Here is a 14,393-nt window from a genome sequence, read left to right as displayed (position 1 = left end):
CTTTCTGCTCTCTGCTGACACCACTGTCCATTTTAGGAACTGTCCAGAGTAGGAGCAAATCTACATAGAAAATGGGCCTGGTCCTTAAGGGGTTAATTTTTTTTTAACCAACTGGTGCCAGAAAGCTAAACAGATTTGTATATTACTTATATTAACAAAAAAAAAACGTAATCCTTCCAATACTTACCAGCTGCTGTATGATACAGAGGAAGCTGTATTTCTTTCTGGAGTTCTTTCCAGTCTGACCACAGTGCTCTCTGCTGACACCTCTGTCCATGTCAGGAACTGTCCCCAGTAGGAGCAAATCCCCATAGAAAACCTATCCTGCTCTGGACAGTTCCTAAAATGGACAAAGGTGTCAGCAGAGAACACTTTGGTCAGGCAGAAAAGAAATTCAAAAAGAAAAGAACTTCCGTGGATCATAACAGCAGCTGATAAGTACTGGAAGGATTAAGATTTTTTAATAGAAGCAATTTACAAATCTGTTTAACTTTCTGGCACCCGTTGATTAAAAAAAAATGTTTCCCAGTGGAGTACCCCTTTTATCCACTGAGCCATTATGCTTCCGTATATTACTGAAGAAAGCTATTAGGAAGTGTAGCCGAGCCAAAACTATTGCTGCGGCCCTCACAAAATTATTCATGTGACGCGTGTACAGATAGATTTATTTTATTGATATAATAAAGAGTTTCTATTCTGACTTCCTCATCTTTTCTGTGCCAGTGGAATTGCTCCTGCAGGATCGGTGGTGAGCACCAGGTGTCTATGTGGAGCAGTGAGGACAGATAATTATCTTCAGTTTAATTATGCATCAGGCAGAGTTAAATAATGCAGAATAAGTTGTCCGCTTCTAAGACCTTCTCGTATCCCAGCTAGTCATACGTGAGAGATACACCTAAGCACAGAACGGCCTAAAGAGAATCTCTGCTTTTCAGCATCTGGTCATTTTTGGAGGTCCAAAACGCTGTACTGATTAATTTCTTAAAGGGGTATTCTAGCCACTAAAAAATCATCCTCACCCCCATATATTAGCAACATGTATGTAATTAATATAGTTGATGCCAGTCATGGTGCCCTCTCTGTGCCCCCATATATTAGTAGGCAGCCCCCATACTGCTTCTATACAGCAAAAGACCCCCTTTGTGCCCCTATATAGTTGTAGGCCACCTCTGTGCCCCCATAAACTTGAAGGCCTTCTCTGTGCTCCAAATATAATGTTAGGCCCCCACATTTCCCCCATATAGTTATAGGCCCCCTCTGAGCCCCCATATAGTTGTTGGCCCTCACAGTTCCCCCATAAAGTTGTACACCTTCTCTGTGCTCCCATATATTTTAAGGCCCCCATACTGCCACCATATAGTAGTATACTTCCCCGCTTCAGTGCTCCACTGCTTCTCTGCTCTGGGGACCTACTTCTATTGCCCATAGCAGTAGGTCCGCCATCTGAAGGAGCAGTAAAGCACTGAAGCTAAAATGGTTGTTACCATCCACAGCAGCATGATGCCCCCTCTTCTCTGCTGCCCTCCTGCTCTGCTCCAGGGGGCAGCAATGTCAGCCAGTACCAGCAGCTACTGTTCCCTTTTTAAGCAGTGACAGTGGCTGTGGCCGCCATTACAGATTTTTTTTTGGAGTACCCTCAGGAGAGGTGCTAAGTACCCCTGGGGGTACATATGCCTCAGGCTGGGAACCTCTGGTCTAAGGGAGTGCTGGAAGTACCGGAGTACAGCGCTAAGGTATCTCTGGTGCTCCCATAGACTTGCTGCGCATGGCTACCCACTGCTCCACAGAGCGGGGAGAGTCGATCTCCTCTCCTGAAAAATGCAGTCAGACCCCTCATTTTATCCACTTTATCAGACACTTCTCATCTATCCTGTCAACAGGGGATACATATAAGTATCTGTCACATAGTTTTATTCCTTATGTGCTCCAGTGCGCATTGGAGGCGATGTAGTGAAGAAAATTGTGCCTTGCTGCCGAATGTGACCGCGGCTCAATCAGCTCCTCTGCCTCATCTATATTGCCCGCCTCCCCCCCCCCCCCCGTGCCCCCCCCCCATCTTGATTATTCAAATTCTTCACCTCAGGGGGAGATGAACGCATCTCTTTACCAGCGCCTCTAAACCGTAGAGAGCAGAGTGCTCAACGCCCCCCGTAGGCTCTCACGTCTTAGTGACGTGAAATTGAAGAATTTGAATAATCAGGCCAAGAGCGGGCTGGAGGCAGAATATAGATGAGGCAGGGGAGCTGTGTGCGCACTGGAGGACATTAGGAATAAACTATTTTCTACCATAACGCTGCACATAACCAATGAATTTAAGTAAGTGACCCCTCATTTTACAGCTATTTATCCAAACTATAACCCTGCATATTGGGTTTATTTCGCATGAACTAGCTGTCAGATTCTCCTTAAAAAATGGAGGCCATGCCTCGATTGGTCAGATCTGTTCTGGTGGCACGAGGTGAGCTTACACAATATCTGGCTTTAATATTACAGCTGATCAGTGTATACATGGTATATACACACACAGGACCCACTCTGTTTCATTATGTATGAATAAATACTTTATATAAATACATAAATACTGGCTTGATTAAATAAACCGAAAGCCAACACTATTTTGTAGTGTTTTGTTGCATTTTTAGTGTGATTTACAAACTGTTTCCGTCAGGTATTTGCTGATATTGCACTGTGAACAACAATGCAGCTCAGAAACCCAGAAAAGGGAGCAAGTGATTCGTTTTTTTCATATGTGGTGGCCCAGTACGGGATGTGTTGCCCCCTACCTTTACTGCCCTGTGTTCCTCAGTGTCCCCAGGGCCCCCTGTAGTTGTTTCCCCATTTGTATATATGGTGTATATTAAAAGATGTGTTATACCTTTTAATAAAATGTACCATGTGATTGTTACCCAGGAGGTACCAGTGACCAGCTGACCCCCAGAGTGACCTATGGGCTCCCTGCTAGTCTCCCCCATATAAGTCCTGGGTGGAGCTAGCTTCGCTCTCTTGCTTCCTGCTGAGGTCCAATAAAGTCGTGCCTAGAGTGTGTCCAGAGTAATGGAGGCCTCAAGTCAAGTCCTGCAGCCACAAGTCAGGTGCAAGTAAAAGCTAAAGTCACCATCCTGTCAGCCACAAGTCAGTCAAGTCAAGTCATCTGTCTACCCAGCATGGCCTGTACTATATTTTCCAGTCCAACTACAAGTCCCAGCAAACCCGAGAGGCCTCTGTGTCACTGGTCACCTGGCTGTACTGAATAGACTTTAGCAACTGTCTACCCTCAGTAAAGCTACCGTTGTCCGTAACTTAGCATCAGTGTCTTCATTGCCCCTGTGCCTAGCCCAGGATCTAGCGGTATACCTACGGGGGTTAAGGATAAACCACGCCCTGGTGTCACGAACACAAGGGGTTGATGCCATCTAGGGTAATTACATCTGCCCTGCACCTCACACCCCGCCATACCACACATATGTCCCAAGATATTTTTGGAGCAGATTGTCTCATAATGGCACAACAGAAACGCATGGTGTTTGCACTTTTCTGACCCACTTTAAATTGGTCTGTTTTCATGTCAGTGAGGTGACTGGCTCAGTTTAGTGCAAAGTGGTGCACATTGGCACAAGTAGGCACAGAGTCACATGTGAAAAACCAGCCAAATACATGCAGGATGAGAAATTAAAACCGTAACCAGACAATCTTAGTAAATCTGGGCCAATGTGTAATTTATTCATTCGTGTCTATGATTTATTTATTACCATTATTTATCCTCAGGCAGGAGTCTGCTGTCAGTCATCTCATCTTAGCTGTCACTGGTATTTCTTCTAATGACTTAGATACACAGGCATAGGTATCCCATCCAATATATGTGTGTATCAAAAAGCCTATCATTAAAGGGGTTGTCTTGTTCTTCTTAAAGGGGTACTCCACTGCTTAGCGTTTTGAACAAACTGTTCCGAACACTGGAGCCGGCGCCGGGAGCTTGGGATGTCATAGCCCCGCCCCCTCAAGCTGTTAAGCCCCCTCCCACAGACTTGCATTGAGGGGGTGGGGCGTGAAATAATGTGGGGCGGGGCTGTGACGTTACGAGCTCCCGGTGCCAGCTCCAGTGTTCGGAACAGTTTGTTCCAAACGCTGAGCAGCAGAGTACGCCTTTAAGGGCATATGGACATCCCAGAGGGAGTCGCACTCTTGGAACTCTTCTATTAGGCTGGGTCCACACTACGTTTTGTCCCATACGGGAGCGCATACGGCAGGGGCGAGCTAAAAGCTCGCGCTCCCGTATGTGACCGTATGCGCTCCCGTATGCCATTCACTTCAATGAGCCGACCGGAGTGAAATGTTCGGTCCGGTCGGCTCATTTTTGCGCCGTATGCGCTTTTACAACCGGACCTAAAACCGTGGTTGACCACAGTTTTAGGTCCGGTTGTAAAAGCGCATACGGCGCAAAAATGAGCCGACCGGACCGAAGGTTTCACTCCGGTCGGCTCATTGAAGTGAATGACATACGGGAGCGCATACGGTCACATACGGGAGCGCGAGCTTTTAGCTCGCCCCTGCCGTATGCGCTCCCGTATGGGACAAAACGTAGTGTGGACCCAGCCTAAGTCAGAGAAAATCTATCTCTCAGCCCATCCATGTAATACCTTTCCTCTCTAACACCAATGCAGGAGAAATATATGGCAGTGATGATAAAATGGGGTTGTTGTGTCAAGAAGAGAACTACAGGAGCAGGGCTCAAGTCCTGCAGGAACGCATGGGAACAGAGTTCCCACGCTTTTTTCCCAGGACTTGGGATTGTGGCACTATTTGTCATATGCACTCACTGGCCACTTTATTAGGTACAACTGCTTGTTAACACAAATACCTAATCAGCCGATCACATGTCAGCAACTAAATGCATTTGTAGATATTGTGAAGACAACCTGCTGAAGTTGGAACCGAACATCAGCTAAAAAAAAAAATAGGAGATTCAAGTGACTTTGAACATGGCATGGTTGTTGGTGCCAGATGAACTAGTCTGAGTATTTTAGAAGCTACTGATTTACTGGGATTTTCACACACAACCATCTGAAGGGTTTACAGAAAATGGTTCAAAGAAAATATCCAGTGAACAGTAGTTGTGTGGTGAAAATGCCTTGTTGACGTCAGAGGAGACTGGGCAGACTGCTTTGATATGACAGAAACGCAATTGCTACAGCCAAGGCATGTAGAATACCTTCTCTGAAGGCTCAACAGGTTTAACCTTAAAGCAGATGGGCTACAGCAGCCGAAGACCACTCTGGACACCAGTGATGCACAGCATGGATGGAAGCTTTATTTTTATTTGACATTATCGTCTAATAGATATATATACATATATATATATATATATATATATATATTATCTAGGCAATAAGCCTTATCCCTATATTCCTTTCCTATCCACAGAGATAGACAGGGCACCTGAGTGAGACAAAGAGCAGGAGAAAATCCTCCTAGCAAACCTATGCTGCTTTGGACAGTTCCTGACACGGACAGGGGTGTCAGTAGAGAGCACTGTGGACAAGACAAAAAAGAAATTCAAAAAGCAAAGAATTTCCTCTGTAGCATACAGCTGCTAATAAGTACTGGAAGGATAAAGATTTTTTTTATAGGAGTGATTTACAAATCTGTTTAACTTTCTGGCACCAGTACATTTAAAAAAAAAAAAAAAAGTTTTCCACTGGAGTACTCCTTTAAGTCTGTATCTTAAGGATATAGCAGGAGGTTTTAGGGCTAGGTTCCCGGGCTGGGCCACCCTTATTAGTGCGTTCAATCCACCTAGGTACAGGTTTAGAGTGAGGACGACAGTGTAGGGTGGTTATAGGGTAGGAGCCGCATATCTATCAGGCCCTCCCCCTCCCCCAGTTCCTCTCCCCTCTTTCTTTCTCCCTTTCCTGGCCCATAGCTCTATATACTCATCTACCTATTAGCTGATAGTTGATTTTAGTATCAGTTTGGTATCTTTTATGCCGTAGGTTGCACTTTATGGGGGACAGTTATCAAAACCTGTCCAGAGGAAAAGTTTCCCAGTAGGAGGGCAACAACCCAGCAGCAGGACCGCTACCTCCGCCATTGTGCAAGGAGGAGCAGGAGGATCACTGCCAGAGCCCTGCAAAATGACCTCCAGCAGGCTACAAATGTGCATGTGTCCACTCAAACGATCAGAAACAGACTCCATGAGGGTGGTATGAGGGTCCAACGTCCACAGAGGGGGGTTGTGCTTACATCCCAACACCGTGAAGGACGTGTGGCATTTGCCAGAGAACACCAAGATTGGCAAATTCGCCACTGGCACCCTGTGCTCTTCACAGATGAAAGCAGGTTCACACTGAGCACGTGTGACAGACGTGACAGAGTCTGGAGACGCCGTGGAGAATGTTCTGCTGCCTGCAACATCCTCCAGCATGACTGGTTTGGCGGTGGGTCAGTAATGGTGTGGGGTGGCATTTCTTTAGGGGGCCGTACAGCCCTCCATGTGCAGAGGTAGCCTGACTGCCATTAGGTATCGAGATGAGATCCTCAGACCCCTTGTGAGACCATATGCTGGTGTTGTTAGCCCTGGGTTCCTCTTAATGCAAGACATTGCTAGACCTCATGTGGCTGGAGCGTGTCAGCAGTTCCTGTAAGAGGAAGGCATTGATGCTATGGACTGGCCCGCCCGTTCCCCAAACCTGAACCTGATTGAGCACATCTGGGACATCATGTCTCAGTCCATCCACCAACGCCACGTTGCACCACAGACTGTCCAGGAGTTGGCGGATGCTTTAGTCCAGGTCTGGGAGGACATCCCTCATGAGACCATCCGCCACCTCATCAGGAGCATGCCCAGGCATTGTAGGGAGGTCATACGGGCACATGGAGGCCACACACACTACTGAGCCTCATTTTGACTTGTTTTAAGGACATTACATCAAAGTTGGATCAGCCTGTAGTGTGGTTTTCTACTTTGATTTTGAGTGTGACTCCATATCCAGACCTCCATGGGTTAATAAATTTGATTTCCATTGATAATTTGTGTGTGATTTTGTTCAACTATGTAAAGACGAAAGTATTTCATACGATTAGTCCATTCATTCAGATCTAGGATGTGTTATCATAGTGTTCCTTATATTTTTTTGAGCAGTGTAAAAGTGTTCCAACAAAAAAATGGATTTAACAAAACTTTTGCATTTATATGTTAAAATGTAACAATCATTTGTGACAAATGGTTCCTTACATATAATATATACCTGTGTTTTCCTATGGTGCTGGGTAAACTTTTGATCTGGTTGTTCCGGAGGTCTAACCAGACAAGGTGCGGCAGATGTAGGAAGAAATTTTCAGGGAGGGAACACAATGTATTACCCTCAAGATGCATGCTCTGAAAATATAACATACATTTATACATATTAACACAGAAAAACTGTTTTTCATGAATGAGTTTTTAAAGTAAAATAGTACTCTGGTGTCTGATAACGCGGGGTCCGACCGGTGGGGCCCCCGTCATCTCCTGCCCGGCACCCCAGCTCTCTCAATTCATGAAGTGACCTCTGCTCTGTACACGGATTACTGTCGACCACGGCACAAAGCTGCGGCCTAAACCCCCCCTCCACCCATCTCTATTGAATGGCCAGAGATACACATGGATAGGGGATAAGATGTTCAACACCGGAGTACCCTTTTAAGAGCAAAAAACTGACCAGGAGCTGACAATGACTGAAAAGTAAATGAAAGCCATACTCATTCATCTGCTTGCTTTCAGTTTAGTTCCACTGTTGCTCGAGATAGTCAAGTGATGGTACCACCAGATATAATTATTCCATGCCAAAAACCAAATCTGACCCATGTAAAGCCTCAAGGCCATAAGGTCATTGTGACAAGACTATGTGATTAATATATAGCACAGGTATTCCAACATCAGGAACTTTTGTTTAACACATAGTATGAACTGTAACAAGAGGAACCAGTGCTGACTTGACTGAATGATGATATATAGACTAGTTGACCAATATTGTATTAACCACAGTATTGTACCTTTATGGCTGTTGTTGACACCTAGGCTATAGTAACTGAGCAACACATAACATGTATTTATTTAAGAACTGACCAGAATGTCTGCAAATGTTTACTCCATCCACATAAGTTACAGTGTACAGTGCGGCAAAAAAGTATTTAGTCAGCCACCAATTGTGCAAGTTCTCCCACTTAAAAAGATGAGAGAGGCCTGTAATTTTCATCATAAGTATACCTCAACTATGAGAGACATAATGAGAAAAAAAAATCCATAAAATCACATTGTCTGATTTTTAAAGAATTTATTTTCAAATTATGGTGGAAAATAAGTATTTGGTCACATACAAATAAGCAAGATCTCTGGCTCTCACAGACCTGTAACTTCTTCTTTAAGAGTCTCCTCTGTCCTCCACTTGTTACCTGTATTAATGGCACCTGTTTGAACTTGTTATCAGTATAAAAGACACCTGTACACAACCTCAAACAGTCACACTCCAAACTCCACTATGGCCAAGACAAAAGAGCTGTCGAAGGACACCAGAAACAAAATTGTAGACCTGCACCAGGCTGGGAAGACTGAATCTGCAGAAGGCAAGCTTGGTGTGAAGAATGCAACTGTGGGAGCAATTATTAGAAAATGGAAGACATACAAGACCACTGATAATCTCCCTCGATCTGGGGCTCCACACAAGATCTCACCCAGTGGTGTCAAAATGATCACAAGAACGGTGAGCAAAAATCCCAGAACCACACGGGGAGACCTAGTGAATGACCTGCAGAGCTGGGACCAAAGTAACAAATACTACCATCAGTATCACACTACGCCGCCAGGGATTCAAATCATGCAATGCCAGACGTGTCCCCCTGCTTAAGCGAGTACATGCCCGGGCCCATCTGAAGTTTGCTAGAGAGCATTGGGATGATCCAGAAGAGTACTGGAAGAATGTCATATGGTCAGATGAAACCAAGGTAGAACTTTTTGGTAAAAACTCAACTCGTCGTGTCTGGAGGAGAAAGAATGCTGAGTTGCATCCAAAGAACACCATACCTACTGTGAAGCATGGGGGTGGAAACATCATGCTTTGCAGCTGTTTTTCTGCTAAGGGACCAGAATGACTGATCCATGTAAAGGAAAGAATGAATGGGGCCATGTATCGTGAAATTTTGAGCAAAAACCTCTTTCCATCAGCAAGGGCATTGAAGATGAAACGTGGATGGGTCTTTCAGCATGACAAACACACCGCCCAGGCAAGGGAAGGAGTGGCTTCGTAAGAAGCATTTCAAGGTCCTGGAGTGGCCTAGCCAGTCTCCAGATCTCAACCCCATAGAAAACCTTTGGAGGGAGTTGAAAGTCCGTGTTGCCCATCGACAGCCCCAAAACATCACTGCTCTAGAGGAGATCTGCATGGAGGAATGGGCCAAAATACCAGCAACAGTATGTGAAAACCTTATGGAGACTTACAGAAAACGTTTGACCTCTATCACTGACAATAATGGGTATATAATAAAGTATTGACATGAACTTTTGTTATTGACCAAATACTTATTTTCTACCATCATTTGCAAATAAATTCTTTAAAAATCAGACAATGTGATTTTATGGATTTTTTTTCTCATTATGTCTCTCATAGTGGAGGTATACCTATGATGAAAATTACAGGCCTCTCATCTTTTTAAGTGGGAGAACTTGCACAATTGGTGGCTGACTAAATACATTTTTGCCCCACTGTAAACTCAAACGCCATTCAACACCCCTGTCATCGGCTACATCTATTATATACTCTTCATGCTGGATTCAGTTCTATCAGCCTATAGTTCATAGACAAAGGTGATTCCATCAGGAAGATAAAAATATTAGATTATTTTCTTATACAGTATTATTAATAATTGTAGATAATATTTCTACAACAATGTTTGTATGCAACAATGGTCTACAATATGTATACAATCAAGTAAAATTTTGGTTTTCATAATGGTTTTCGCAATGTTTTTAGATCTTTCAGCCAGATGTTTCTATGGTTACTGAAGTACAATTATTATAAGTATTTCATAAGTTCTTAAACTTTTATTGTACACAAAGTATTTTTAAAGACTTCTACAATTCGCCCTGTCATGCTTTAGATTCTGCTCGAAATCCTGACTGATAACAACCCTATTCCCCATCGCTGCAGTTTATAACATTTTTGAGGTTTTATTAGGCTAGGTTCACATTGCTGTTGTGCTCCAACGGACCCCTGAATTGGTCGGAGCACAACTGACACTGCTAATTTCCGATGGATCCCATTGACTTAAATGGAGCCAGTCGGGGATCAGGTATTTTACAGGTGTTGAGCAGAGAAAAAACATGCACTATTGTTTTTAGCTCAACTCCCATCCTTCTTACGGAGCTTCCTCTAGCGGACTACAGCGGCAGTGTGAACGAGCCCTTTTGAATACTTGCCTTTTGAATACTGACCACCTGTTTGAGATCTGGAAAGTGTCTGTCTATTGACCCAAAATTACCATTTTTATTTTTCACCAAGCAACTTTTGCCTTGTGAGCACTTATATTTAAAACTTTTCAATCTCTCCAGTACTTATCAGTTGCTGTATACTACAGAGGAAGTTTCTTTTTGAATTTCTTTTCTGTCTGACCACAGTGCTCTCTGCTGACACCTCTGCCCCTGTCAGGAACTGTCCAGAGCAGGATAGGTTTGCTATGGGGATTTGCTCCTACACTGGACAGTTCCTGACATGGACAGAGTTGTCAGCAGAGAGCACTGTGGTCAGACTTCCTCTGTAGTATACAGAAGCTGATAAGTACTGGAGGGATTAAGATTTTTAAATAGAAGTAATTTTCAAATTTGTTTAACTATCTGGCACCAGTTGATTAAAAAAAAAAATGTTTTCCACCGGTGTACCCCTTTAAAGGAAATCTGTCAGTAGAATCACCCGCACTAAACCTGTTACACAGGCTTGTAGTGCGGGTGATGCTGATTAAAACAGTACTCACTAGGGATCGACCGATATTGATTTTTTAGGGCTGATACTGATAATCTGTGAACTTTCAGGCCGATAGCTGATTTAGCCGATAACTTACACCCATATTCCAGTATAAATTATCAGCTATTTAACCCCCCCCCCCCCCCCCACAGAAGCCGCTGCAGATCAATGATTTAAAGCGGGCACTTTAAATCAATGAACTGCAGCGGCTTTTGCGGGGCCAGAGACCGCCGCCACCCTCTTCTCTCCCCCTGCCTGTCCTGGGGTCCTCCTGAGTCCAACCACTGTCGCCGCTGCCTCCCCCATGCCTATCCTCTGGCCAGAGACCGCCGCCGCCGGCTTCTCTCCCCCTGCCTGTCCTGGGGTCCTCCTGAGTAAAAACCACTGTCGCCGCTGCCCCCCCCCCCCCCATGCCTATCCTCTGGCCAGAGACCGCTGCCACCCGCTTCTCTCCCCCTGCCTGTCCTGGGGTCCTCCTGAGTAAAAACCACTGCCGCCGCTGCCCCCCCATGCCTATCCTCTGGCCAGAGACCGCCGCCGCCGGCTTCTCTCCCCCTGCTGATCCTAAGTCCAACCACCGCCGCTGCCCCATTGCCTCCCCCATCCCCGGTTTTATAATCACCTGTTCCCGGGGTCCGCGCTACTTCTGGCTCCAGCTACGTCCTGAGCTGACACTGTGTGCACTGACAGTGACGTCGTGTTGAGGACGTCACTCGTGATTGCGCAGCGAAGCACAGCAATAGCACAGGACGCCGCAGGAGCAAGAAGTACTGCGGACCCCGGGAACAAGTAATTATAAAACCGGGGATGGGGGAGGCAATGGGGCAGCGGTGGCGGCGGTCTCTGGCCAGGGGAGTGTGGTGGCGCATTATCCGCAAGGTAATTGCGATACCAATAATGTCCAAATTCATGAATATCGGTACGATAATATCGGCCAAACCGATAATCGGCCGATCCCAAGTACTCACATTGTGTAGATTCGCCCAGCCGTTCCGCCACAAATTGCGTTTTTCTATATATGCTAATGAGGGCCTTGGGGGCATCGGCGAAGCTCCAATCCGAGCTTCAGGCACATTGGCGTCATCTTTGCCGGGCGGCCAATGCGCCCAGCTCACCAATATTCATAACCCCCCTCCCTGCTCTTTTGGCTGTTTTATAGTACTGCGCAGAGGAAAATCTTTGTCCTTAAAGGGTTGAATGATCAGCGCACTGGCGCTAGCTCTGATGCCAGTCAGTGACTGCGGCTGTCAAGGAACGGAACAGGCTCAGGGCATGCACGTATAGCGAAATGCATTGGGGGTTAACACCTGCAACGGTTAAAACTATGGTTACAAATTTTCTATAACACTAGATAGAGATTACATAGGAATGGACATGTAATGGTAACATTTCCTATTTACCTTTATTGCGGGGTGATCTCTGTACAGATCGTCACTGAGACATTGCAGTCTTTTCTTACTTAGGTCCAAGGTTTCAGGTTCCAGGTTTGCAGAAGAGTCTTTCGGGGTCTCTTGTGGGGTGAGTCTATGGGGGTGGGGTGGGATGGAGGGACGCATGTTGTCAGCTGATACGGAGCACAAATCCATTTGTTAGTGATATCTATGAAAAGAGAATTCTGCGCCATTAATGAGAAAACCATAATACACGGGAACAGCTGCGTTACATAAAAACAATGGCGTAATGATATAAAAGCAATGTAATGCAGTGGTCCCTAACTTGTGTCTGTACAACAGTTTAAAAAAAGAAAAACAGAACTACAACTCCCATCATGCCCTGACAGCCGAAGGCTGTCAGGGCATGATGGAAGTTGTAGTTTGATATAAAAGTACTGTAATGCGGTGCCCTCCTACCTGTGGCTGTACAGTAGTTGAAAGAAACTACAACTCCCATTATGCCGTGACAGCCGGAGGCAGTCAGGGCATGAAGGGAGTTGTAGTTTGATATAAAGTACTGTAATGCAGCGGTCCTCAACTTGTAGCTGTATAGCGGTTGAAAAAAAACACAACTATGATATTGCCCGAAGAGCCAGAGGCTGACGGGGCATGATGGGAGTAGTAGTTTAATATAAAAGTACTGTAATGTAGTGGTCTCCAACTTGTGGCTGTGCAGCGGTTGAAAAAACTACAACTCCCATCATGCCCTGACAGCCTCCGGCTGTCAGGGCATGATGGGAGTTGTAGTTTTCCAACCTCTAGACTGCTAGAAGTTGGGGACCACTACATTACAGTACTTGTATATTAAACTACTACTCCCATCATGCCCCGTCAGCCCCGTATGATATCCCAATAATGATCACACTAATGACGTCATCACGACCCGCTCATCTTACCCGGTCCCTGTGATCACATTGCACGGCACAACTCAGCGGAGAGCCGACGGTAGACGCGTTACCAAGACAACCAGAGAGCCGGGCTACGGCGGCTCATGGGAGTCAAGAATGTTCAATGTGCGCATGGCAGGCGCAGTCCGGTTCTGTTTACATTGGTTACATATTCCGGTGCATTGCTGTGTACATAGGAGAGGCTGTACATGCAATCTGCGCTCATTCTGACGTCCTTATATCCGCTCATTCTCACTAGTTTCCTTCTTACATTTATTGCTCTTTATAACTTTTTTCTTTTCCCTTCTTTTCTTCTCCTCTCCCCTTTTCTCTTTTCTGTCTCTTTCTCTACAATTCACCACGTCCCCTTTTCTTACTTTAATCCCATTCTTTCTCTTTTTTAGTTCATCTTTCAGTTTATCATTCTTTCCTTTATCTCCTTTGTTCTCCTTTCCTCTCTATTATTCTTTCTGTGGTTTACCTCTCCCTATTTCTTACCTGCTTTTCCTTCTCTCTCGTTCTCTTTTCTCCCCTTTCTTTCTCTCTCCCTTCCTATCTGTCTATGCCCTCCCTTTTATCTCTTGCTCTCTCCTCCTCTGTGCCCCCTGATACTGTCTCTTCCTTCTGTTTTCTTATTCTCCCTCCTCCAATCTTTTTTTGTCTTTCACTCTCTCTCCTCCCTCTTTCTATCCTCTCTCTTACTTTATTTCCGCCCTCACTTTTTTCCTCTTCTCTTGTTCTCTCTTTCTCTTATCTCATTATTTTTTTCTATCACCTTCTGTTATCTGTCTCCTTATCTATCTCCCCCTCTGTCTTTGCCCTCTCTTTCTCTATCTCTTTCCTCTTTTTCTCTGTCTCCCTTCTCTCTCCCTTTTAATTGTTCTGTTCCCCTTTTTTCTAGTTTTTTCTTCTTCTCCTTGTTATTCTTTTGTTTTTACTTCTTCTCTCTCCCTCTTTCTGTCTCTCTTTCTCTGTCTCTTTCTTCCCTTTATCTGTCCCCCCTCTTTTGTATCTATATCATCTTTCTCTGTCTCTTTCTCTGTCTCATCTGTAGCTTTGTCTGTAGTGTTATGTTTTTTTGTAAT

The 14,393-nt window shown here is 45.0% G+C and overlaps 1 protein-coding gene across 4 annotated transcripts in view; it reads right to left on the bottom strand.

Moving 5' to 3' along the window:
* Positions 1–13,462, bottom strand: part of LRRC27 (leucine rich repeat containing 27) — an 87,436-nt gene extending 73,974 nt beyond the window's left edge. For 2 of the 4 annotated variants that reach the window (XR_008846212.1, XM_056529849.1), the window contains exons 1-3: positions 13,318–13,462; positions 12,389–12,587; positions 7,245–7,375 (exon numbers count right to left, since the gene is read on the bottom strand). Coding sequence is in view for 3 of the 4 variants with exons in the window: in XM_056529849.1 (XP_056385824.1) it covers positions 7,245–7,375; positions 12,389–12,574 (317 nt within the window). In the remaining variant the exon portion in view is untranslated. Of the gene's footprint in view, positions 1–7,244; positions 7,376–12,388; positions 12,604–12,838; positions 12,966–13,317 lie in introns of those variants that run through there. The other 2 variants (XM_056529850.1, XM_056529851.1) reach the window with 2 other exon arrangements.
* Positions 13,463–14,393: the final 931 nt, after the last annotated feature.

This window comes from Hyla sarda, chromosome 7, assembly GCF_029499605.1.
Source record: "Hyla sarda isolate aHylSar1 chromosome 7, aHylSar1.hap1, whole genome shotgun sequence".
NCBI lineage: Eukaryota > Metazoa > Chordata > Amphibia > Anura > Hylidae > Hyla > Hyla sarda.
The sequence above is the reverse complement of the archived record's forward strand: the minus strand, read 5'-3'. Positions and strand labels throughout refer to the sequence as shown.